The sequence below is a fragment of the Schistocerca serialis genome, chromosome 3, assembly GCF_023864345.2.
Source record: "Schistocerca serialis cubense isolate TAMUIC-IGC-003099 chromosome 3, iqSchSeri2.2, whole genome shotgun sequence".
In the NCBI taxonomy this organism is placed as follows: domain Eukaryota; kingdom Metazoa; phylum Arthropoda; class Insecta; order Orthoptera; family Acrididae; genus Schistocerca; species Schistocerca serialis.
In genome coordinates, this window is record NC_064640.1 from 717,515,197 (window position 1) to 717,541,723 (window position 26,527).

At 37.8% G+C, this 26,527-nt stretch overlaps 1 protein-coding gene across 1 annotated transcript in view; it reads right to left on the reverse strand.

Annotated features, from left to right (window-relative positions):
• Positions 1-208: 208 nt before the first annotated feature.
• Positions 209-26,527, reverse strand: part of LOC126471122 (CLIP-associating protein 2-like) — a 231,815-nt gene continuing 205,496 nt past the window's right edge. Inside the window, exons 22-26 of the mRNA XM_050099204.1 lie at positions 17,762-17,905; positions 16,618-16,801; positions 14,426-14,603; positions 7,096-7,302; positions 209-524 (exon numbers count right to left, since the gene is read on the reverse strand). Of these exons, the coding sequence (XP_049955161.1) occupies positions 321-524; positions 7,096-7,302; positions 14,426-14,603; positions 16,618-16,801; positions 17,762-17,905 (917 nt within the window). The 3' untranslated portion in view covers positions 209-320. The remainder of the gene's footprint in view (positions 525-7,095; positions 7,303-14,425; positions 14,604-16,617; positions 16,802-17,761; positions 17,906-26,527) is intronic.

The following is a 26,527-nucleotide window of genomic DNA, read 5'->3' on the forward strand; positions in this document are numbered from 1 at the left end:
ACTAACATAAAACATTTAACTGCTGGTATCTGCACCTGTTACCAGTATTGGCAGTTGGCAGAAAATGTTACTTACTTCCTGTTCACTGTTCATTCACACACATGTATTACACTGAACTAAATATGTGCTACAATAATTTCTGTAGCTATAAAACAACGCAATGAAATATATATGGGAATTAATGGGTGAAAAATAAATACATGCAATATACTGTTTATTTTTGGGCTTTAATAACTGGAAAACTCTGTTTCGTTAAAAAAATTGACAAGCACTGGAATGATAGAATACATTAAAGCCAAAATTAACGAGTATTAAAAGTTTCACGACGTTGTGGTTTTTGGTGAAGTGATGCCACTCGAACCACCATGGTGCGATCGTTTGATATACAGGTGAAGAAGTTTCAGCTTACCATTGTTTAAGCTAGCTAAATGCGGTTGCAAAACTGCCTCTCCAACAATACCGTGTAATTCAACCATACAAAATACAGCAGATTTCCTCACAGAACTTTCTTCGTTATCATATGCCTGTAAACAAAACAAATTATTTATTGAAATAAAAATGAGATAAAGTAGCTAATTAGTCCTAGAAATGTTAACACTTAAAATTTATCTAAAATAATGTAAATATCTGGAAATGATCAAAATATTATATGTTTTGTTTTTATGGTATGGGGTGATATTTTGTTTTTATTTCAGGCTGTACTCTTTCTTTCACACCATAGCACTTTTTTGCTTGTTACATGTGTGAGTCTCCCAAATTAATGATATAACTGAATAATATTTAAGATGGGTGATGTTAACTAGGCAAGTCTTTAATTTCATTTTCATTTTTAACATAACTCTGAATACACTCTGTTGTAAATGATACTTTTCAAACCCCCATTTCCTGTATTCCTGCTGGTCTGTTGATCGATTATATGACATTTACTTATGAATGCAAAAAAGATTATGTCCCTGTGATGCAGAGTTATTTACAAATACCAATTTCTCATTAATGATTTTCCTAATAGTTGAATGTTTGTGTTACAACTGACATCTATCACATAGCAGTTCACATCATATAACAAAAATGTACACAATGTATCACAATATTTCTAATTCACTACCTTCTAATACCATGTCACCCAAAATATGTCTGCTTGTGTCTGTATGTGTGGATGGATATGTGCGTGTGGGCGAGTGTATACCTGTCCTTTTTTCCCCCTAAGGTAAGTCTTTCCGCTCCCGGGATTGGAATGACTCCTTACCCTCTCCCTTAAAACCCACTTCCTTTCGTCTTCCCCTCTCCTTCCCTCTTTCCTGATGAGGCAACAGTTTGTTGCGAAAGCTTGAATTTTGTGTGTGTGTTTGTGTTTGTTTGTGTGTCTATCGACCTGCCAGCGCTTTTGTTCGGTAAGTCACCTAATCTTTGTTTTTTTATATATAATTCACTACTTACATTCACAATATATTATATATCATATTCATGGCAGCAACAACAAGGATTGCAGATGTTCAAAAGTGATACCACAATTATTACATACAGACATCACACAAACTTTGTTTAATTCTGTATTGGACAACACAGAGTTAAAAAATAATCAGTTCTTCTACTAGAAGCTTATTATAACTTCAGAATAACATTGGAAAAGTTTTACAAATAGAACAAAGAAATGCCAGGTTTGAAATAATATGGAAACCAGAAAATTCTGTCTTTCATACAACATAATGTCAAAAACCATGCAAAGGCGATAGGTTTGGACAGTAGTGCAGAACATCAGTTCAAATGTCTTGTAAGGCTTTACACTTTGAAGAACACACAATTTCAGCAGAGACAAGTAGAAGATACAAGAGTGCATCAAGGGGGCCCCATAATGCAATACATGTCATTAGCAAAATCTTAACAAACTAAGTTTCAAGACTTTCCACCACCATGTTACTGCCAATGATATTCAACAACTGTCCACACAATCATGCTTCTTATTGTTGTAATATGGAATTACAATATCACAACAACAAAGGTGCCATCTATCACCCCAACGGATTAAGTGCTTGAGATAAACAGCATTCGGCCATTTGTGTTTCTGTATATAGGGTGAGTCAGGAGAGAGGGTACATACTTTTAGGGGTGATAATAGGTGATTCTGAACAAGAAACTTAATATGGACATACGCCATATTCTGAATGGTTTCCGACATAGATCACATTCAAAATACACTGTTATTTGTTTTTTCGTATTATTCAAACATTGTCATTGCTGACAACATAACACAGCAGTGTACAGGAAGTTGTGACGAGCAACTTGACAGGGGCACTTGTGGTCTATTAAGGCAGGAAACTACCTCAAATTGTCATACAAAAGCTACCTAAGCTATGATGCGTACACATTGCGTGAGATTTTCAATATTCTCATGTTCTCTTCGCGAGCACAGACTATTAGCCCTAGAGAGAAAATAAATGGTACCTTTTTTGAAGGAAATTTAATATAGTTTAATTTTGCACTGAAAAATGTTTACATGGGAAGGAGCAGGTTTCGAGTTATTCAAGAGAAATAGACAACAGTAGTGTTAAATATAGGGAATGTGTCTATATGAAGTTTTTTTTTGTTGTTGTTCACAACCACTAATACAATCACTCCTCAATGTGTATACCTTTCCTCCTGACTCACCATGTACACAACGAAGGAAAAAGAGAGGGGGGGGGATGCACCAAATCTGTTTCTGTTTTCATACTGTAGCATTTCAAAGTTTGCCAGTTTTTACTATTTTAACACCACAATGGTGCAAAATGATGCTTGCTAAAATTATGAATCTAAATTATATTTTTCATTTAACATTGTATTTGCATGTAACGTAGTGGTAGTTACGTAATACCTTTTAGCAAATTCACCAAGGCAGCATAACATCTACATTTACATTTTGGTTTTCAGCATTATATTACATAAAAGAAATAAATAAAATAAAAATAAATAGGGGTCTCTGTTTCTACATGGTATTTTTCTACAAAATTTGTTTCTGCGCAAACATTTGTATTTTTTAAAAATCTTTTCAGTGTTATGTTTTTTAATAAATAATATTTCAACACCAAGGAAACAATGGCAACAAGTGTAGTCCATAACTGTGCAAGTGAGAAATCTTAATTAATCAAAGCTATAAAACAAACTGGCTCAACCAAGAGCAGTTTTAAAAAATTAAGTTGAAAATAAAAAATAAAAAAACTTCCTGATTTATTCAGTTTTTAACCACACTGTGTAAAAATAATACAATTTAAAACAGCAACATTTTTATTTGAATAGAGGATGGACTCTGAGCCAATGGAATGTTAGTGATGATTCTGAAGGGTTCGTGAATTGAACAGTAACATCTTTTCTATTTTATTTGTTTCAGTGATAATCCCACACACCACAAATTGTAATATTTGCAAGCTACATTACAAGATAGGATCAAATTTTCTTCTCACAAAAGGGATTTCAATTTATTCTTTAAATTATATTTCCAGAGGGGTTTCACATCATTACAGATCCTACTTGCTTCCAATTTTCCTAATAAATCCAGTGGCTTAAAGTTATGGATACTTCTGGTTCCTGAAAGTATTTTAACTTCTGAAGGTGACTGATATACAGACTATTCCATGGTACAATAGCTTTGGTGATTGTAATATTACAAAACTGAAACTGGCCTGATTCACATAGGTCTTTGTATACATTCCTTTTGAGATAACATTTTAATTGTCCTCTCTACACCCTAACAACCACTTTTTTCATGTGTTGCAAAGAATAACTGTTCAGCCATTACTGATCTCAAAACTATTTTGATGGGAGAGATAGGTTGATCAAATTATATTCATTTTTGTATTGGCTTGCACATTATCACTAAAATAATGACAGCTTGTGCTTATGAATACATTTCTTTGATAAAATCTGGCATAGTTTTTGAATTCTGTAGAACATACAAGTATCATGTTGCGTGTCATCTGGTCTGACATTTAAATGATCTTTCATCCTCAGTATTTCTGAGGTTAACTGCAATAGGTGTATAGTGCAAGAGTCAAATGTCCAACTGTAACCTTGGGTTTCTTCCTGGGTAGTAAAGCAGTAATTTTCACGAAAGTCCACTGATACTGTGGCAACGTGTACATCAGATGACCATTTAAGGGTTGACTGTATAAAAATCATTGATTGGAGGTCAATTTTGATCGTAATTCAGAAAATGAACCCATTTCACAATTTCGCTGTGCCTTATTACACTGAACTTGTATCAACTTAATGAGGTTCTGTGTTGATCTGAATTACCCTGAGACATGCTTGGCAACACTGCTAAATCATCTATTATCATGATTATCGTGCTTTGACTGCAGGAATAAATTGTACATCACATACACAAAGTATTTATTGTTGAAAGGTTTGTGTTGTAAAGACAGTGGAAAATAAGCATAACAAACTTCCCCATAGCACGAAAAGATTAAAATAGTCAAGACATCCCCCAAGTAAAAGAAAAGAAACAACATAATTCTCAGTGCCTAATGTTCTTCTACATAGAACATTGTCCACCACATCTGCCTAGAATGCTAGGTAGTGTGGCTTCAAAACACAGAGCTGTCATAATTATTTTTTAACCATTATTGCACATAATACACTACTCGACAGCTGATAATTTAAAGCCACTCAGGTTTGGCTGTTAGAGGGCACAGCTGATTTGACTGCAGAGACAAACTGTAAACAACTGTTGCTTTGCATTAGGTTTTCAGGAGTTTGCTAAACAAGATAAAGACATACATAATGCAGACTGTTGGCAATGGATTTAGATGCTTTTCTGTGTGAATGAAAGCTCCAATAGTTCACAAGCTTTAAAGTTATTTTTATTCAATACTAAAGAAACTATTCGTGCAGACAGTGGCAGAACTGTACACTTGCACTGTCTGTTTAAGTAGAGCTGTTATCGATATGAATTGACTTACATATGTTTACTTTTTCTGTTCATCAATGTACGTGCAGTTGCCAGCAGTTTAAGCATCTGTTCAGCAGTTAAAATTTAATTTCACTTGTTTAGTTACTGCTATTCATGTCTAGACAGCATTTTTGTAGTAAATGTTGAGTCATTACTGTCTGGTGTCTGCAAATAGTTCTAAATTCCATTTTTTACTCCGCCACTTAAGTGTCTATGAAATGCCTTTAAATTAACACATTAATTATGAGTTATCTCCAAGAGTTATTATGAGATCACTTATTATCTGCATCCATTACATAAATCATAGGTAACTTACTTAACACAGCCTCACAGATTGAAAATATTATTTGAACTTCAGCAGTGAGGGAGTCATATTCACATATTTACTTGACACATCTTGTGTTAACAACAATTTCTTTATTATTTTTTCAACTTGTATTAGCACAACAGAACCTGTTGTTGTGTGTACCGTCACAAGGGAAACTTACAGCTGTAGTTGAAATTGATTTGATCCACAAAAGTGTGTTAATCATGGATGATATCAGTTCAGGGTGATATAATTTGAGATGAACGTTTATAAAAATGCTGATTTCTTACTCCAGCTTGATCTGAGTTCATTTTTTGTGCTAATCTAAGACGGACTGCTTTATGCAATTGACCCTAAGCACGTTGTTATATTTTGACTGAAACTTTGCAAAATAAGAGCGTGGAACAAGTTTTTCCAATTTACATGAAAGGTTCATTATAAAATCTGTTATGTCTGCAGAATGTGTCATCATCTGTCTTGTTTCTGTTGAAACCCACTGATTAAATTCAATGCATGTTCTAATGAATGGTGCAGAAACATACTGAGTGGTGGTACTTTTAGCACTGGCTGAAATACAAGCTTTGGGGCAGATTGACCAGAATAAAATAAACTGCCCCCCCCCTCCAGGATATTCACTTTTAAAATTGGAATGCATTTCACACAACTTTTACAAAAACCAGCGGTTTCCCTGTTCATAAAATCTATTTACTAAATCAATTATCTAAGGTTTAAGCTTCACATCTCTTTTCAGGCTAGTTTCTGTTCAGAAACCTTATTCTTTAAAATATTCAGTTTTTGGTACAGCTAATAGTCGGGAGCTGCAAGAGTATTTCAAATGTTTTACCAAGGTAGATGCTGATGCAGCCAGTTATTGCAGTTTTTAACTTGGTGAAAACTGTTCCTGCATATCAAGCAGCAAGTCCATATGAAAAGAATTTTCTGGCACTTCAGCATCTAATGCAATTCTTATTTTCTTTCTTACATTTTCCCATAATTTTCAAAGTTTCAACTTCTGTATATCCCTTTTTACTGCCTTCATTAAGTGACATAATAACAAAAGATAGAACCCTACCACTATATGACTTAAGTTACCACTCCTCCCTTTGTTTTTAAACAAAATATTATTCACTATTAAGAACAGTAACACTGAACACATATATTTCTTAATAATTATTTGTACATACGTTTGAAACAACAGATACTGTAAGACAAACTCATAAAAATTGACCTAAAATTTTTAACATAGCACACAAGACAAAACACCCTAGTGATTTTCTTCTTCAATTTTCTACTTTGCCGCTAAATGTCTGTGAAATGACTTTAAATTGAGATGCTAATGCTTTCAGGATTATTTTGGGTAGCCTTCCATTACCTTTGTGTGTTATACAATGTGTTCTTCAGAGTACTTAATCAGCAAATTTCCCATAAACTGGATGGTAAATGAAAAAAGAAAACTTAAATTTATTTTCAAAATATTATGAAGTATCATTCTGCACTATCGTGGTATTAAAAATGTAATAAATTTCAAATAAAATGAAAGAGCGGGAGAAACAGGTGGAAAGTGGGTGGGGTTGGGCATGTGTATAGAGCTGCTTGGAGGAAGGCAGTAGATGTGCTGGATATGAATACAGAGGGGATGATTGGCAGCTGCATGGGCTAGGCATGCAACACATGAGCACCGGAGCTGGATGGGTATTTTTTTCTTTATTTATTTTTCCCCCTTTTGTTGAACTCACATGAAAAGACCTCATACAGCCAAATATCGAAAGACTATTATCTGACAATGAAACCTGTTAGAGATGATAAAAGTTAAATAGTAATTATAGTTGAAGTTTGTTCTTAATTACTGAAATAATTCACTCACTTTGACGAGACTTTCCATTATTTCTTTCAGATGTGGTTCTAAAATATCTTGCGTAGTGTGTTCAATGACACAAGTTAATATTTTTATAGCTCCCAAATTCATTGGAAGATCTCCTGTTTTTATCAATGGACAAACTACATTAATGAGTTGTTCAGGAGGCAGTGATTTTCCAATAGCTGAAATGCAGTGCTCAGCTGCTTTCGACACCTGAAAAATATTCCACATAAATGCCTTTCCTTGTTAAAGAGAACATTTACTAAATAAAATAAGCTGAAGTTGCCGAGCATGGTATGCAACGTGCAGAATAAATAGTTTTATAATAAAAAAGAAGACACACCCTGTATTTCCAGTCTAAGCTGAAATTTATAGCTCCGCAATATACTGCTAATTCCAAAGAAAAACATTGATGCATTACGTTGATTTTATCAAAATTAGTTACACATTTTTGCTCTAGCACACTCTCATGCCTATACTTTTAGTAATCAATTAGAACTGTGAAAACTAATGTTTCATGGTGAAATTGCACAGGATAAAATGTGGTGGAACAATATAGAAAGGCCAGACCTACATGGAATGCCAGTGTAAGACTTTTTGGTCCTACAACGGGCCTTGCATGCAGATCTTGGGTATAGTGGACCTGCCACACAGTACTCGAGGTCTAAGGTAGCAGGATGGCATTTTTATCAGTCTTCTGACTGGTTTGATGCAGCCCAGCATAAATTCCTCTCCTGAACTAACCTCTTCATCTCCGAGTCGCACTTGCAACCTTCTTCCTCAATTATCTGCTGGATGTATTCCAATCTCTGTCTTCCTCTGCAGTTTTTGCCCTCTACAGCTCCCTCTAGTACCATGGAAGTCATTCCCTCATGTCTTAACAGATGTCCTATCATCGTGTCCCTTCTCTTTATAAGTGTTTTCCACATATTGCTTTCCTCTCCAATTCTGCGCAAAACCTCCTCATTCCTTAACTTATCAGTCCATCTAATTTTCAACATTTGTCTGTAGCACCACATCTCAAATGCTTTGATTCTCTTCTGTTCCCGTTTTTCCCCACAGTCCATGTTTCACTACCATACAATGCTGTACTCCAGACGTACAGTCTTAGAAATTTCCTCCTCAAATTAAGGCTGATATTTGATATTAGTAGACTTCTCTTGGCCAAGAATGCCTTTTCTGCCATAGCTAATATGTTTTTGATGTCCTCCTTGCTCCATCTGTCATTGGTTATTTTACTGCCTAGGTAGTAGAATTCCTTAACTTCATCTACTTCATGACCATTAATCCCGATGTTAAGTTTCTCACTGTTCTCATTTCTGCTACTTCTCATTACCTTCGCCTTTCTTCAATTTACTCTCAATCCATACTACGTACTCATTAGACTGTTCATTCCATTCAGCAGATCATGTAATTCTTCTTCACTTTCACTCAGGATAGCAATGTTGTCAGTGAACTGCATCACTGATATCCTTTCACATTGGATTTTAATTCCACTCCTGGACCTTTCTTTTATTTCCGTCATTGCTTTCTCGATGTACAGATTGAACAGTAGGGGTGAAAATCTAATCCTTCTCTTACACCCTTTTTAATACGAGCACTCTGTTCTTGGTCATAAACTCTTATTATTCCCTCTTGGCTGTTGTACATATTGTATATGACACGTCTCTCCCTACAGCTTACCCCAACGTTTTCAGAATTTCGAACATCTTGCACCATTATACATTGTTGAACGCTTTTTCCAGGTCAACAAATCCTATGAATGTGTCTTGATTTTTCTTTAATCTTGCTTCCGTTATTAACCGCCAAGTCAGAATTGCCTCTCTTGTGCCTTTACTTTTCCTAAAGCCAAACTGATCGTTATCTAGCATATCCTCAATTTTCTTCCCAATTCTTATGTATATTATTCTTGTAAGCAACCTGGATGCATGAGCTGTTAAGCCAATTGTGCGATAATTCTCGCACTTGTCAGCTCTTGCTGACTTCGGAAATGTGTGGATGACGCTTTTCCAAAAGTCAGATCGTATGTCGCCCGACTCATACATTCTACACACCAACGTGAGCAGTTGTTTTATTGCCACTTCCTCCAATGATTTTAGAAATTCTGACGGAATGTTATCTATCCCTTCTGCCTTATTTGACCTCAAATCCTTGGAAGCTCTTTTAAATTCTGATTCTAATACTGGATCCCCTCTCTCTTCTAAATTGACTCCTGTTTCTTCTTCCATCACGTCAGACAAATCTTCCCCCTCGTAGAGGTTTTCAAATGTATTCTTTCCACCTATCCACTCTCTCCTCTGTATTTAATAGTGGAAGTCCTGTTGCACTCTTAATGTTACCACCCTTGCTTTTAATGTCACCGAAGGCTGTTTTGACTTTCCTGCATGCTGGGTCTGTCCTTCCGACAATCGTGCCTTTTTCGATGTCTTCACATTTTTCCAGCAGCCATTTCGTCTCAGCTTCCCTGCACTTCCTATTTCTGTATTCCTGAGTTTTCCAGAACATTTTTGTACTTCCTCCTTTCCTCAACCAACTGAAGTATTTCTTCTGTTACCCATGGTTTCTTCACAGTTACCTTCTTTGTACCTATGTTTTCCTCCCCAACTTCTGTGATGGCCCTTTTTAGAGATGTCCATTCCTCTTCAACTGCACTGCTACTGAGCTATTCCTTACTGCTGTATCTATAGCCTTAGAGAACTTCGAAACGTATCTCATCATTCCTTAACACATCCGTGTCCCACTTCTTTGTGTATTGATTCTTCCTGACTAATGTCTTAAACTTCAGCCTACTCTTCATCACTACTATATTGTGATCTGAGTCTATATCTGCTCCTGGGTACACCTTACAATCCAATATCTGGTTTCGGAATCTCTGTCTGACCACAATGTAATCTAACCGAAATCTTCCCATATCACCTGGCCTCCTATCTTCTGGTAAACCTTCCGGGATGTAAGGTCGTGGTCCATGAAACTCTTCAGCTCCTAACGTTTCGTCCAGAGCTGCGCTGGACATCTTCAGAGGGGTGTTTCTCCTCCGGTGAGTCTTGCCGACTGACGGGTTGGACGTCTGAGAGCGACTTATGTATCGTAGAAAGTGGGCGTGACCAGAGTTACACGTGATATGCAGAGATAACCTTTGTCAGAGATAAAACTTAACTATAGATTGTAATCTCGTCACGGATAAAACTGTCTAGCAATTCTGTAGTGCTACTGTCCAAATATCACTAAGTTTCATGTTCTCTTCTTTCCGATTAAAATTATCCCTATGTTTATATATTTCAATTGCTTCTCTACAAAGCCGTGGGTAATAGTTCGTTGTCGTAGATAAAATTTTTGTTTCGGAAAACTTCACTTGATGATTTCCTGGCTGAAAAGCGTGTTCTGCTACAGCCGATTTATCTGTTTTTCCTAATCGGCAAAGACTTCTGTGTTCTTTTAACCGTGTATTTACGCTTCTTTTGTTGTTCCAACATAAACTTTACCACATGTACACGGAATTTTATATACGCCACTGGCTGATAGAGGAGCGCGTTTATCTTTTACAGACCGAAGAACATGACAAATTTTCTTCGTTGGTCTAAAAACAGGTCTAATATCATGTTTACTTAAAATCTTTCCATCTGATCCGTTACTTTCTTTATAAAAGGGAGAGAGACTGTATTCTTCCATCGTTTTTCGGACTTGTCCTTAAGCTTTTTGTTGTTTGGGTGCAGAATTCTGCTTACTTCTTTCTTTGAGTAGCCATTTTTCTCAAAAGCGTGCTTCAGATGTTTTAATTCGTCGTCTAGATACTCCGGCGTGCAAATCCGTCTGGCTCTGTCAACGAGACTTGTAATCACACCTCTTTTTTGTTTTGGATGGTGGTTAGAGTTTTTATGCAGGTATCTGTCTGTGTGCGTTATTTTTCTAGAAATCTGTTGTTTCAATCTTCCATCCGTCTGTCTCATAACTAAAACATCCAAAACGGTATTTTGTTATCATTTTCTCTCTCCATGGTAAACTGGATTCTTGGATTTATATTATTAAGGTAATCAAAAGATTCGCCTAAGGCTTCTCTACCATGTGGCCAGACCACAAATGTATCGTCTACATACCGATACCAGCGAGATGGTTTCTTATCTGCTTTTTCCAAGGCTGACTGTTCGAATTTCTCCATGTAGAAATTAGCTACTGCAGGACCCAATGGGTTACCCATTGCTACGCCATTAAGTTGTTCATAAAACTCATTATTCCATTGGAAATGACTGGAAGTAAGACAGTGTCTGAAAAGAGCAGTCAGATCTTCTGGAAAAATATCCGTTATAAAATCCATAACTTCATTAACTGGAATCATAGTAAATAAAGATACTACATCAAAACTTACTAAAATATCTTCAGGAGTCAGAATTAAACCTTCAATTTGCTCAATAAAATGACGTGAGTCCTTTATATATGAGTCCGTTTTTCCAAAATATGGTTGTAAACGAGTTGTTAGATATCTTGCTATTTCGTACGTAGGAGAATTGATAGTACTAACAATCGGTCTCAGAGGTAGGTCCTTCTTATGTACCTTGGGTAGGCCATAGAGTCCAGGACACACAGCTTCAGTCTTCAATAAAGCTCTTTTTTCTTCTTTTTGAATAGAAGTGGCCGATTTTATCAAATTATTTGTTTTCCGTAGTACGCTGGCTGTAGGATCTTTCTTAAGTTTTTTGTATTTTCCTGCAGTAGCTAATTTCTACATGGAGAAATTCGAACAGTCAGCCTTGGAAAAAGCAGATAAGAAACCATCTCGCTGGTATCGGTATGTAGACGATACATTTGTGGTCTGGCCACATGGTAGAGAAGCCTTAGGCGAATTTTTTGATTATCTTAATAATATAAATCCAAAAATCCAGTTTACCATGGAGAGAGAAAATGATAACAAAATACCGTTTTTGGATGTTTTAGTTATGAGACAGACGGATGGAAGATTGAAACAACAGATTTCTAGAAAAATAACGCACACAGACAGATACTTGCATAAAAACTCTAACCACCATCCAAAACAAAAAAGAGGTGTGATTACAAGTCTCGTTGACAGAGCCAGACGGATTTGCACCCTGGAGTATCTAGACGACGAATTAAAACATCTGAAGCACGCTTTTGAGAAAAATGGCTACTCAAAGAAAGAAGTAAGCAGAATTCTGCACCCAAACAACAATAAGCTTAAGGACAAGTCCGAAAAACGATGGAAGAATACAGTCTCTCTCCCTTTTATAAAGAAAGTAACAGATCAGATTGGAAAGATTTTAAGTAAACATGATATTAGACCTGTTTTTAGACCAACGAAGAAAATTTGTCATGTTCTTCGGTCTGTAAAAGATAAACGCGCTCCTCTATCAGCCAGTGGTGTATATAAAATTCCGTGTTCATGTGGTAAAGTTTATGTTGGAACAACAAAAAGAAGCGTAAATACACGGCTAAAAGAACACAGAAGTCTTTGCCGATTAGGAAAAACAGATAAATCGGCTGCAGCAGAACACGCTTTTCAGCCAGGAAATCATCAAGTGAAGTTTTCTGAAACAAAAATTTTATCTACGACGACCAACTATTACCCACGGCTTTGTAGAGAAGCAATTGAAATATATAAACATAGGGATAATTTTAATAGGAAAGAAGAGACCATGAAACTTAGTGATATTTGGACAGTAGCACTACAGAATTGCTAGACAGTTTTATCCGTGACGAGATTACGATCGATAGTTAAGTTTTATCTCTGACAAAGGTTATCTCTGCATATCTCGTGTAACTCTGGTCACGCCCACTTTCTACGATACATAAGTCGCTCTCAGACGTCCGACCCGTCAGTCGGCAAGACTCACTGAAGATGTCCAGCGCAGCTCTGGGCGAAACGTTAGGAGCTGTAGAGTTTCATGGACCACGACCTTACATCCCGGAAGGTTTACCAGAAGATATGTCATCCGGTCATGAAAGGTTTCATACCAAAACCTCCCCCTATTTTGATTCTTGAACAAGGTATTCGCTATTACTAGCTGAAACTTGTTACAGAACTCAATTAGTCTTTCTCCTCTCTCGTTCCTTGTCCAAAGCCCATATTCTCCAGTAACCTTTTCTTCTACTCCTTCCCTTATAACTGAATTCCAGTCCCCCATGAGTATTAGATGGCAGGGCAAACAATTTTATGGCAAAGTATTGCAACCACATGGTAGCCTCTACAGCACACATTTCCCATCAGACTGAGTATTGTTGGTTTATAGAGGCTGCAATCTATGCTTTACAGCTCATCAGAGGAATTAGTCTCATAAAAACATGGGTGCTGTTCACAGACGAGTTGAAGTTTAGTCTAGAGAAGGATTCTCACCATTTGTTCATCTAGTAAGTCCCTCTGAAATGTTACAATATTGCCAGTATTTAGGAAAATAATTAATACACTGCCAGCTTTGTCAATTGGGTCAATATCACGTTAAGAGCATGTACACCACCACAACGAGTTTCTAGGGATATTGTGATACCTGCTGTCTACACAAACAACAACGTGCAAAATTATGCACGCATTTTTAATCAAGTTTACAAAGCTGGGATCCATCTGATGAATGAGTATGCCCCATTACACTGGACTGGCCTGGTGGTCATATGCCATCACCAGGTGAACATCATTCTTTTAGTGTGGCCACTTTGTCCAAGAAATTAAATATGGTTGTATACACACGGTGTGGTATGCTATAGGCCACTGCTGACTTGTGTAAGGCACCTGTCCAGTAATGAGAGATGTTACCACCAGTCACACTGCATGCCGTGTTCTGCTGTAATGGAGTACTTGTGCATCCTGTGCTGTCACGTGAAGACACCACATGCGATATGGGAATTTAAAGTGATATGCACATCAAATTTGTTAATTTACAAATACCTGAGAAAGTGTGTTATGCGTATAACTCTGTGTAAAAATATACACTATTTAAAATGAAAACAAATGTGTGTCAAGTGCAATTGTGAAGCTTCAATGGTATTTAAAAAAGCATGTTTTAATGTTTCCATTATTATGAATTATCTAATAAAGAAAGAGTTAGCCACCATTTAAGTGACTATATTATGGGAAACAACCATTTCAACTAGAGACTTTTTGCAGAGATTCTCATATTCTTTAAAAGAGGAACAATATACTTAATCTCATTATGAAACATCAGAGAACAATGAAAGCAAAAATTGGTTTGTAAGAAATCCTGTTTATCACTACCTTATTTTATACTTGAAGTATAGTATTTTATTGCATGCCACAGAGACAGTAGCTACAATATAAATCATGTACAAAAGAATGCGCATATTTTAAATGCCAGTAAATAAATATTACACAAACCTCTTTACACGGGTCACTGTAAGCTGTTAGCGTTCGCAGCACGATTAACTCTACGTACATATTAAAACAATGTCTCACAGTTGGGTCTTTGATCATATCGTGTAGCACATTTAAAATGTACGTCTTCACTGGAGAGTGAGGTAGTGCCAACTGTGATACTAGAACCCTTAATAGAACCCTATAAAAATAAAGTAATGGCATACGTAAGTCAAAATCATACGTGCACTGTATCAGTAATATTAGGAATTTAGCTTTTGCCCTAGATGAGTACAATGTTCATTGTCAGTATTTAAAATGCCACCCACAGTCAAAGCATGTTTTTACATTATGTGCATCTGAATTAAATGCATGGAATATTATTAATAACAAAAATAATTATGATGATAACAACAATGCCACTGCTTAAGATGTTAATTACAATTTATTAGCAACAAGTATGGAATTAGAAAGGTGATGGCTATAGTCTATCATGACATGTGCACTGACATGGCAATCACTCTATGAGCATGTGATAAAGGGAAAAATGAACTTCTATCTGATAGTTTCCAAGCAATTAAAACTGTGAAATATTCATGCCACGAATATGGCCAATACATACGATGAGCACACGAAAACTATCTGTTCATGTTGATATCTTCCCACTCCCTCCCCCTCCTCTCTTCTATCTATCTACCTATCTATCTATCACACACACACACACACACACACACACACACACACACACACACACACACACACACACACACACACACACAACATGATAATCATCAAAACATGTTTAATTAAGAGATGTTATGTTACTCTGATATTGTGAATGACTAAAGGTTTTTGTCAAATAATTCAATTAACTCTGATCACTTAAGGGTTACTTTCAGTCACTATGCCAACAATAAAATTTGCAACTCACATGGGCAATCAGTAGAAAATACACACAAAATTTTTGAGTCACTTTCAACATCAACTCTCTGATTATATATGTTCCACATGGCCATCAGTCAGCCAATTTCATTTCCTGGATTAATAAACCATCTTACAGGGGGTCACGTCTGTAACCATTCGGGGATGTGAGCTTTCTCTAGCATTGCAGGAAGTCATTTTTAACAGAAGAAGCTGATCTGCTCTTTTGGCATTATGGTGATCTTGATCATACAGGATGGATCGAAGGAAGGACAACTGGAGTTGAACACCCCATCAATCAGAAGGTAATTAGAAATGAGCCAAAACTCGAATCAGACAAGGATAACAAAGAAAATGGCCCATGTCCATTTCCAAGGAAGCATCCCACCAGTGGCCGTAAGTGATTTACATAAACCATGGAAAACATAGAGGCTGGGTAGGGATTTGAGCCCCAATCCTACTGAATTCAAGCCCAGTGCTGTATCTATTGTACTAACTTGCACGCTCTACCTACTCAGCTAGCCCCGAAGTAACCCCTCTTCTAAATGCAACATTTTTAAATGATTTCAACTGTCATCATGATCTACTGATAGCTTTCATTAGAATTTTGTGTGTGCAGTTGGATGAAAAACAAAATCTAAATAATAAATGTAAGAGGCAACATGAATACTTCCATTATGAAGCTCACTATCTCCATGAAAGAACACTAACATTATCTCAACAGCTGCAGGTAATGTTGGAAAGACAGCTGCTTAGTGTCCATAGTATAGTGGTGGAAATTTAAAATCACTGCCCAAATTGTTGCAGATTGTTTTATATGTAATTAATAATTTACAGAATTCAGACATGACCAACAGAAGAAAAGGTGACAGATATGGACCAAAACTCCTCACAACACAAACAGGATGATGCAAAAGAGTCAAGAAGTTGTACACTGGTGGACTATGCAGGGGAACGGGTTAGAGAAAGCAACATTTGAATATTGCATCTTGAAAACTGACAGTGTGTATGGGTTCGGGCGGAGGGGAGGGGGGAGACAATACTACAATAACAAGTCCATCTCTTAAAACACCAAAATAAAGCACTATATAATCATGGTCAACACATAATGTCTTTTTGCCATCTGAATGACTTTATATGAGGAGCTAGAGGTTTTGGATAATAGAATATTAAAAAACATTAAATACAGAGAGAATTTCAGAGGCTGTGAGGAGATGGAAGTTGCTGTTCCTGACAACTGCACAGAATGAATGGTAACAGATTAACCCCAAAAGCAAAGAACTATTAGCACATACTCATAGCACTTGAGCCTCCACACTGTTGGTGATCCAATAATGTATTCGCCAGCTGCTATCTCGTTGACAATAGGCAACACTACTTCATCAGCTATGCACACAGATTTTAGTGTTGACACACCTTTATGATCTTTTTTGGGAAGTGAGCAAGTTGAAAGAAATGAGGAACTAAAAACTATCCTCACTGAAAGAAAAAAAAGTGTAAAATGGTACCCATATATTAATATATTTAAAAGGTTGCTAATATTTCAGCAGATAACACATTTGTTGTTTATCAAGCTACTGAAAAGATAAAAGAAGCCAGAGACATAAATGTCAGGTTATTTAAGTGATCATATATGTTTCAAAGTAATAAAGGTGTGTTATTAAAAATTTCCAGATCTTTCATTAATTTTCAACAAACAATTTCTGTGCTAGGGCCATTTAAATAAAATCCTGCAGTCCTGTAGCAGCCTTCCACACAAGTTTACTAAAGAGCACCAAACACACTAAAAGTCATCTTATTCACTTATTAAAATACTCTCACCCTTTTCTGTGTTTGTTCATATCATTTTCAGTTACACTACTTTCTCTTGCTGACTATCTTATGATGCTAAGTGATTTTTTTTAACTGTTTAGTCTCATTTTATCATTTGGCTTCTAAAAAGTGTGTATTTCTTCTGTAGCATTTACCACATTCTCTCATTCCAGTTTTCCCACTTTATGTTACAGACAGACAAATTTGAATGTCTTGAGACCAGGCTCATTTTTACTTTGGCTTTTTCATGACTGTATCACAAGCTGCTTTACAACACATCACTTTCTATGGTTATAGACCTGTGCCTTACAATATAAAGGCAAGTCAACAAATAATACAGAATAATGCAATCTGGGCGTAGTGTGCCACGGTAATCATCTGAACACCTACGACAGTTTTAGTTAAACAGGAAATGTGGAACCACTACCTGTATTACATACAATACTGGTCAGTTAAATAAATTAAAAGAAAATCAAGCTACTCAGTTACACATGAATGATGTAGAAATAACAAAATTATATTTGGACAACACAAAAAATGATGGTACTGTAATATCTTTTGAAACTATGTAACAGAAATTGCAGAACAAATTTTCTGAAACTTAGTTGAAATTATAGACTATGATACCAACAGCTCCAGATTTTATTAGGTGTTTTAACTGAGAAAGTGCTTTCTTACTGTCTTGCTCAGATACTTTTGCATTTCCTTCATCATCAACTTTTAAAGTGTCAATCACATTCTGCACAATTTGACAGTTTTCTTCTACTAGAGCTGCAATTAAAATAAACAAACAAATAAAATAATTAATGCATTTTATAAATACACACTATCTGTAGGAAGATTGTACACTGAATTTGCAAGTTACAGATTTCAGTATGTTATTTACATATATTCATTTATGAGTGGCCAGGTGCTATGGTGGGGTAAACAGGTTGTTAGCTTTAGATGCAATCAAAGAGAAATATTTGTGACTGTAAACTACAATTGGGAACAAACAGACCTTCTGACTACAGGTACCACCAACCTTCCCAGGAAGTGAAGAGACTGGTAGGCAGCTGCTCGCAGCTGAATGATAAACTGTTGGCTGTTTATGATGCCAATGTTCACAACCTAGTGTGGCGAGTAGATATGTGAACACCTACTGCACAGCAATTCAGAGATCTTGAATAGGGATAAGGAATCTAGTCTCAGGAGTAGAAAAAGGGAAAAAGTAACTGACATACTTTTGGGTCTGTCTAAAGACAGACGCCATGTGGGCACCGTCCTTATCTGATCACATGTATAATAAGTTTGGGGTTCAAATGGGTGTTAAACACACTATGGCCTATAGGAATCATAGGAAAACAGACATAGGAGAGACTTAAACTAAAACTTATCTGAAGTCAAAACTTCGATAAGAAATCCGGTAGATCTTGAGGAAATGGCAGATGAAGTGATGTCTGGTATTATGACCTCATACTTAGAAAATTGTCCAGTCACCAAGACGTGCACAAACAGGAGCGTACCTGGATGGAATGATCATTTGGAACTGCAATGGAAGCAGGTAAGAAGAACGTTCAACTTTGCGAGAAGGAAAATACAATGGGCAAAATATTGGGATGCCCTTGCCAAATACAATCCTGCCATTAAGCAAGGGGAACTATCACCCTCGGAGATATTCTGTGAGGTGAAAGGTACAGCTACTAGAGCCAGACTTCATAAAATCCCCACAAGAATACCAACCAACCCAGGAGACACTCTAAGGAAGGAGGATGGCGGGTATACAAGGATAGCACAAAAGATCCTGGATTTGCTCCCAAAACTCATTTCCCTCAATGCACTCTAGCTGGTAACACAGACCAGGTTTCAGTTCCTGGAAGGTAATGATTTACAAGTAACCAAAAGGAGAACTGAGAATCTGTCAGACAATGTGTTGATTTCAAAAACATCACATGGGTGGTCCGAATGTTTCAACCATTCAAGTCACCAAGCTGAGACAGAATCTTTCTGGCTCTATTGCAACAAACAAGAGAGGGCTTTCCAGACACGTGTGCTGACTACTAAGAGTCAGCCTGGTAGCAGGAGCCTAATGCTTGGAGGACAGTAAAGATTGTTTTCATTCCAAACCAGGGAACACTGAACGTTCCAAGGCTGAGGAATTGAGACCAATCAGTCTATCCTCCTTTCTCCTAATGATATTATAAAATATGGTTAATGTGAATGTTGGGGAAAGGAAGTTAACTTAGGTTCCTCTACGTGAAAACAAACGTGCATATTAACTTGGCAAATCATGCAAAACAGCACATCATGAACTTGTTGGGAAGGTGGAAAAATTCTTTATACGTTCAGAAAACAGCTCCCTGCATCTTCCTAGATATTGAGGGAGCTTTTAGCAATACAATTTATGATTATAGAGTTTCAAGAAGACCATAGCATTAAGATTACGATATGCCAGGTGGATTGAAGACCATGCTGAGTTGACGATAGGTAGAAGAACCATGAGGAATGAGAAAATGTTGATCCTTTTGTCCCCACAGTTGTGGAACCTAGATGTGAATGAACTTGTCAAAGAGTTAAATACTGGAGGATACTTTGCCAAGAATACACAGATGAATTAATCATGTCACAACAATGGCACAATTCACTCTGAACAATGTGCAACAATGCAGCAGGAAATAGAATCTAAGGTTCTGTCCGAGGAAAACATTGTAGGAGGAGGATGACGAGGAACAGATTAATGTTTAATGTCCTGTCAACATTAAGGTTATTAGAGACAGAGCACAAGCTTGAATAAGGGATGGATGGGGAAGGAAATGGGCCACACCGTTTCAAAGGAAGCACGCTGACATTTGCTTGGACTGATTTAGGGAAATCATGGAAAACTTAAATGTGGATGGCCAGATGTGGGTTTGAACTGCTGTCATCCCGAATGCGAACCCAGTGTGCTAAACACAGTGAAAACTGTACTTTTAACGTTCATGAGGAAGCATATACAGCACACGTACCGAAATCATATGCTCTTCAAGGAAGTTCTACCATCAGAGTTGATAATGAAGTATCTATACATAACCCTTGATGGAAAACTATCTTTGACCTCTCACATTAAGAATATTTGTCCCAAAAGAAAAGGTGCTATTATGTGTACTAAAAGGGCCTGTGGTAAAAACTGGTGTGTAAGTCCCAGGAGCACGTACTGGATATACACTTCTGTAATAAAACCTATGATAATCTATGGGGCTACTGTACAGTAGAATAAAGTAGAACAGAAGGTGCTTGACATACTACAGAGACTGGTCTCCTTAGCTATAACAGGCGGAATTAGCAGCACACCAACTGCTGGGATGGAGAGTATACTGGACAATCCTCCATTACATCCCTGGGTTACAACGCAGGCAGCAGAAGGGCATACAGGTTAAAACTTGGAAACCTATAGGATATCCAGAATCCCACACCAATTTAGTAAATGTAGTTAAGTATAGGAATGGTCAGGGAAATGCCAGCTAACTAGACAATAGCTTCCAGCTGCTTCAATAAACATTTCAAGACAACAAATGGCAGTCAGGGGCAGTGAAAGAATGAACCACAATACCATTCATGAGAGACAGTCTGGCTTACTGGTGGATTGAAAACAGACAAAAGTGCTGGGGACAGGTTACAGCCTAGACATGAGAAAGCAATCTCAGTAGGGAAGCTGGCAACAATATTACTGAAGGAAGTCTTTGCTATTAGAGAGTGTGTGTGGAAGAGAATCTGCCTAGGTGCTACAAGGATTGTGGCAGTTGCATTCACTCAGACAACCGAGCAGCTCTGAAATCTCTACCAGCCCCAGAAACGAGATCAAAGATCATCACAGAATGCCATAAAGACGTTCTGAGGCTCAGGGATTGTCACAGGGTGAACCTGCTGTGGTCCCTGTTCACCCAGGAATTAACAGCAATGAACAACGCTGAACTGGCAATGACAGGAGTGACTACTCTATTTATTGGGCTGAAAACTGTCATAATCATCACCGAGGTGATGGAAAAACCACATAGCTGCATTAGTAAGCAGCATGCAGAATATTGGACTAAGATCCAAAAACAAAAAATTGCAAGCTAATGATGCCAAACCCATTATTTAACATACGTCCTATAATTTGAATGATAGATGAAACTCATTTTAGGAACAATAAATGGCCATGGGAACTTCAATCAACACTTGCACAGAAAGGATATGGAGGGCAATAAAACTGCACCACATTCAATTTTCCAATGCAAATTGTTTGAGGCCAAAAGACACAGTATATTCAGGTCATTAATTCCTAAACAAATTGTGTATAATAAAGACCTAGAGCAGCCACTATGAAACTAGGCACCTCAAGGACACACCTGCTCCCTGAAGTCTGCTGGCACATAGCATTGCAATTCGCTCACCTGATAGCTTTGTTGCCACATGTAATATCTTAAAAATTCCTTAGGTGAGCACCGGCTGAACGTTCAGTGTTTCCATGCGATATCGTGTGTTCACTTGTGGTTTCAGTCTCCCATGGAACAGTGCATTGACCTGTGTTTGGTAGTGAGCGAAATGCAAGAGCAAAGGCCTGCACATAGTGCCACTCAGGTCGGTGCGCATAAAGGGTGAAAAGACAATCGAAAACTATCTAAGATCATTATGTCAAATGTACTGAAATTTTTACTGATCAGGTCAACAATGAAAAAGCCATAAATTTTGTGTAACCTCATAAACTGACAGGAAAAGAGTGTGCTATTCCCAAATCTTCTATAGGCCGTCTTAGCTCAACAGAATCTCTAGATGTGAAAAACTGTATCGATTCTCCTAGAAAGGGATAGCAATGAGAACAGAAATCTACAGAATCTGACGATTTCAACAAGGAGGTTGCATGTGGAACTGTTCTCGGTTATTGCAACAGAGGAGGATGTTGTTGTTGTTGTGGTCTTCAGTCCTGAGACTGGTTTGACACAGCTCTCCATGCTATTCTATCCTGTACAAGATTCTTCATCTCCCAGTACGTACTGCAACCTACATCCTTCTGAATCTGCTTAGTGTATTCATCTCTTGGTCTCCCCCTACGATTTTTACCCTCCACGCTGCCCTCCAATACTAAATTTGTGATCCCTTGATGCCTCAGAACATGTCCTACCAACCGATCCCTTCTTCTGGTCAAGTTTTGCCACAAACTCCTCTTCTCCCCAATCCTATTCAGTACCTCCTCATTAGTTATGTGATCTACCCATCTAATCTTCAGCATTCTTCTGTAGCACCACATTTCAAAAGCTTCTATTCTCTTCTTGTCCAAACTATTTACCGTCCATGTTTCACTTCCATACATGGTTACACTCCATACAAATACTTTCAGAAATGACTTCCTCACACTTAAATCTATACTCGATGTTAACAAATTTCTCTTCTTCAGAAACGCTTTCCTTGCCATTGCCAGTCTACATTTTATATCCTCTCTACTTCGACCATCATCAGTTATTTTGCTCCCTAAATAGCAAAACTCCTTTACTACTTTAAGTGTCTCATTTCCTAATCTAATACCCTCAACATCACCCGACTTAATTCGACTACATTCCATTATCCTCGTTTTGCCTTTGTTGATGTTCATCTTATATCCTCCCTTCAAGACACCATCCATTCCGTTCAACTGCTCTTCCAAGTCCTTTGCTGTCTCTGACAGAATTACAATGTCATCGGTGAACCTCAAAGTTTTTATTTCTTCTCCATGGATTTTAATACCTACTCCGAATTTTTCCTTTGTTTCCTTTACTGCTTGCTCAATACACAGATTGAATAACACCGGGGAGAGGCTACAACCCTGTCTTACTCCCTTCCCAACCACTGCTTCCCTTTCATGTCCCTCGACTCTTATAACTGCCATCTGGTTTCTGTACAAATTGTAAATAGCCTTTCGCTCCCTGTATTTTACCCCTGCCACCTTTAGAATTTGAAAGAGAGTATTCCAGTCAACATCGTCAAAAGCTTTCTCTATGTCTACAAATGCTAGAAACGTAGGTTTGCCTTTCCTTAATCTTTCTTCTAAGATAAGTCGTAAGGTCAGTATTGCCTCACGTGTTCCAGTATTTCTACGGAATCCAAACTGATCTTCCCCGAGGTTGGCTTCTACTAGTTTTTCCATTCGTCTGTAAAGAATTCGTGTTAGTATTTTGCAGCTGTGGCTTATTAAACTGATTGTTCGGTAATTCTCACATCTGTCAACACCTGCTTTCTTTGGGATTGGAATTATTATATTCTTCTTGAAGTCTGAGGGTATTTCGCCTGTTTCATACATCTTGCTCACCAGATGGTAGAGTTTTGTCAGGACTGGCTCTCCCAAGGCCGTCAGTAGTTCCAATGGAATGTTGTCTACTCCGGGGGCCTTGTTTCGACTCAGGTCTTTCAGTGCTCTGTCATACTCTTCACGCAGTATCGTATCTCCCATTTCATCTTCATCTACATCCTCTTCCATTTCCATAATATTGTCCTCAAGTACATCGCCCTTGTATAGACCCTCTATATACTCCTTCCACCTTTCTGCTTTCCCTTCTTTGCATAGAACTGGGTTTCCATCAGAGCTCTTGATGTTCATACAATCCAACAGTAAAACAATACAGAGTGATCCCCATGAAAAAATCAATTATTCTGGCTCATAGACCTCCTTCCTTTGTATTCTCTGCTCCCTTGGTTTCTGATTCAGAAAACAAAATGATGGGCAAACATTTTTGATAGGCTGCAAAGAAAATGAAACAGCAAGAGCGAAGTTGTTACATACAAAGCATTTACTGCATGCTAAGGACAATAGACCTGTATAAGTGTATATGGCACGACTCCCAAGTTAACGGTGGTTTGAAAGTGCCTACTGGTGGAGGTGTCAGATTAATCATCACACATCGTGGTTCACTGATTGCAGGCTTCATGCCAGAGGACAAATTATGAGGGTAGTCCCAAAAGTAAGGTCTCCTATTTTTTGTAAGTACATAGACTTGTTTATTTCTACAATGGTTTACATCAGTTTACAGCTTGAACATCTAGCTATTTTTCAACATAATCACCATTTCTCTCAATGCATTTTTGTAGACACTGTGGCAGTTTTTGTATGCCCATGTCATACCAGCTCGCCGCCATGCTGTTCAGAAAGTTATGAACCTCTTCTTTCACCTTGTAGTCGGAGCTGAATTGCTTTCCGGCAAAATGTTCATTTAACTTAGGGAACAGGTGATAGTCACTGGGTGCCAAGTCAGGACTATAGGGTGAGTGGGTGATTATGTTCCACTGATGCAGGAGAGCAACTGTTTGCCGAGCGATGTGTGGGTTAGCGTTGTCATGGAGAATGTGTATGCCATTGCTCAACATTCATCTTCTCCAGTTCTGAATTGCCCGTTTGAGTTTTTTCAGAGTCTCGCAGTACCTGTCAGCGTTAACTGTGGTCCCAGTGGGCATAAAGTTGACAAACAATACCCCTTTCCAATCCCAAAAAACCGTTGTCATGACCAGCACACTGTGATTGTTTGATTTTCCGCAGCTTTGGTGAAGAAGGATGCCGCCACTGGCATGATTGTTGCTTGGTCTCAGGTGTAAAGTGGTATGCCCAGGTTTCATAACACGTGACAATTGAGTTCAGAATGTTGTCCTGTTCAGCTGCAAGGCAGTGAAGAAATGCGCGGGAAGCTTCAACTCGTTGCCGCATGTGGTGCTCAGTCAGCATGCATGGTACCGTACCCATCTTGCGCACACATTCCGGTGTTCAATGTTTCCGTTAAAATTCTATGAGTGTTGCTTCGAGAAACCTCAGGGACCAACGTGCAGAGATCATCCAGGGTGATCCGCCGATCTTCACGCATGCTTTGCTCAACCGTCAACACTGTCTCCTCAGAAACTGACAGTTTCCCGCTTCTTTGTTCATCGTGAATTTCAATCTGACCAGTTGCAAACTCTCCACACCACTTACAAACATTTTTTGACATCCATGCACAACTCACCATATACTTCTGTCAATTGGCGTAGGATTTCAATCAGCGCAGTGCCCTTTGCATTCAAAAACCGAATAACTGCGCACAATTCGCACTTGGCGGTAACATCAAACTACTGTTCCACTGGAAGAAGACTCAGATACCGTGATGGATAATGACAGTTATCATTCTATTCAAACACAAAAGCTGCCACATCCAAATAGGCGCAAGGCAGACATTATGGAGTGGTCAAAGAGAAAGAATGTTTCATTTCAATCAATGAAACGAAGGATGAACTCCTGGCTGTAAAAGAAATCCTAGGTCCAAGAAAGACATTTGAATTTGATCAACTGGCAAATGAAATGGGACACCAAATGGTATGCTTGCCACTATCACTGCCAATATAACCCTATTGAGCTGATATAGTTCCAGGTTAAACAAGAAGTGGTTGGACACACACACACACACACACACACACTACTGTCATACTTGCTGCTGTCAACCATCTAACACATGACGCTCTCTACAAAGTTACTCAGCATGACTGGGTGAGGTACAGAAAACATCCGGAAGCAGTGCAAGAAGCTGATTTTGTGAGCCATGGGTTAAGAGTCAGCATAGGGGAACCTACGAAGATAAACGCCTGGCAGAAACAAGCGACAGTGAATTTGAAGATACAGAATCAAAAGATGCTCCAATTTAGGTAACTGTAGGCTACATAAAGAGCTTACTTGATTTAAATTTTTTCCGCAATTAATTTTCGTTATAGCAGGTGATTGTAAATGAATTTCTCTCTTAGATATGCGATAAATCTGTAAAAAGTGGTCACAATTAGCTTACTCGCCATTAAAAATAAGATTCTCAGTACTGCATTCATTAACAATGACAGTTTTTCACAAAATATGTATCGAATTTGTTCACATTTGTATTTCATCTTATTGCATTGTCCTCTCTCTTACACTTCAGAAATTTTCTTCCACTGTTTTTTTCGTCTTCCATACAACGGTGTAGTCATGTTTTATTGCTGAGTGTAATGCAGTAGCAAGGGGCTACACAAGTCAATGTGCGTGAAGGACAAGGTTGTCATATCATACATAATGAAGGTTTTTCATTGGGCTGGCCAATAGTGAAGTAGCCAGGAATAATATAAATTTTGTGCAAGTTCATAAAATGACAACAAAACCTTGTGATAATTCCAAATTGACAGTATCCCATATTAACAGTGTAGTAAAGATGGCAGAATCTCTAGATATGAGCATGTAAATGAAAATGGAAACTACACAATTTCACAATTTTGACAAAATGTTAAGTGCGTAGAACTGTACTTTAATACTACAACAGAGGAGAGAATCTGACAGCTAGAAAAATACAGAGTGGTCTTTTTGAGAAATTAAATTATTCTGTCTCACAGACCTCTGTTCTTTGTCGCCTCCTCTCTCTCTGCTTTTGGTTCAGAAAGTACAAT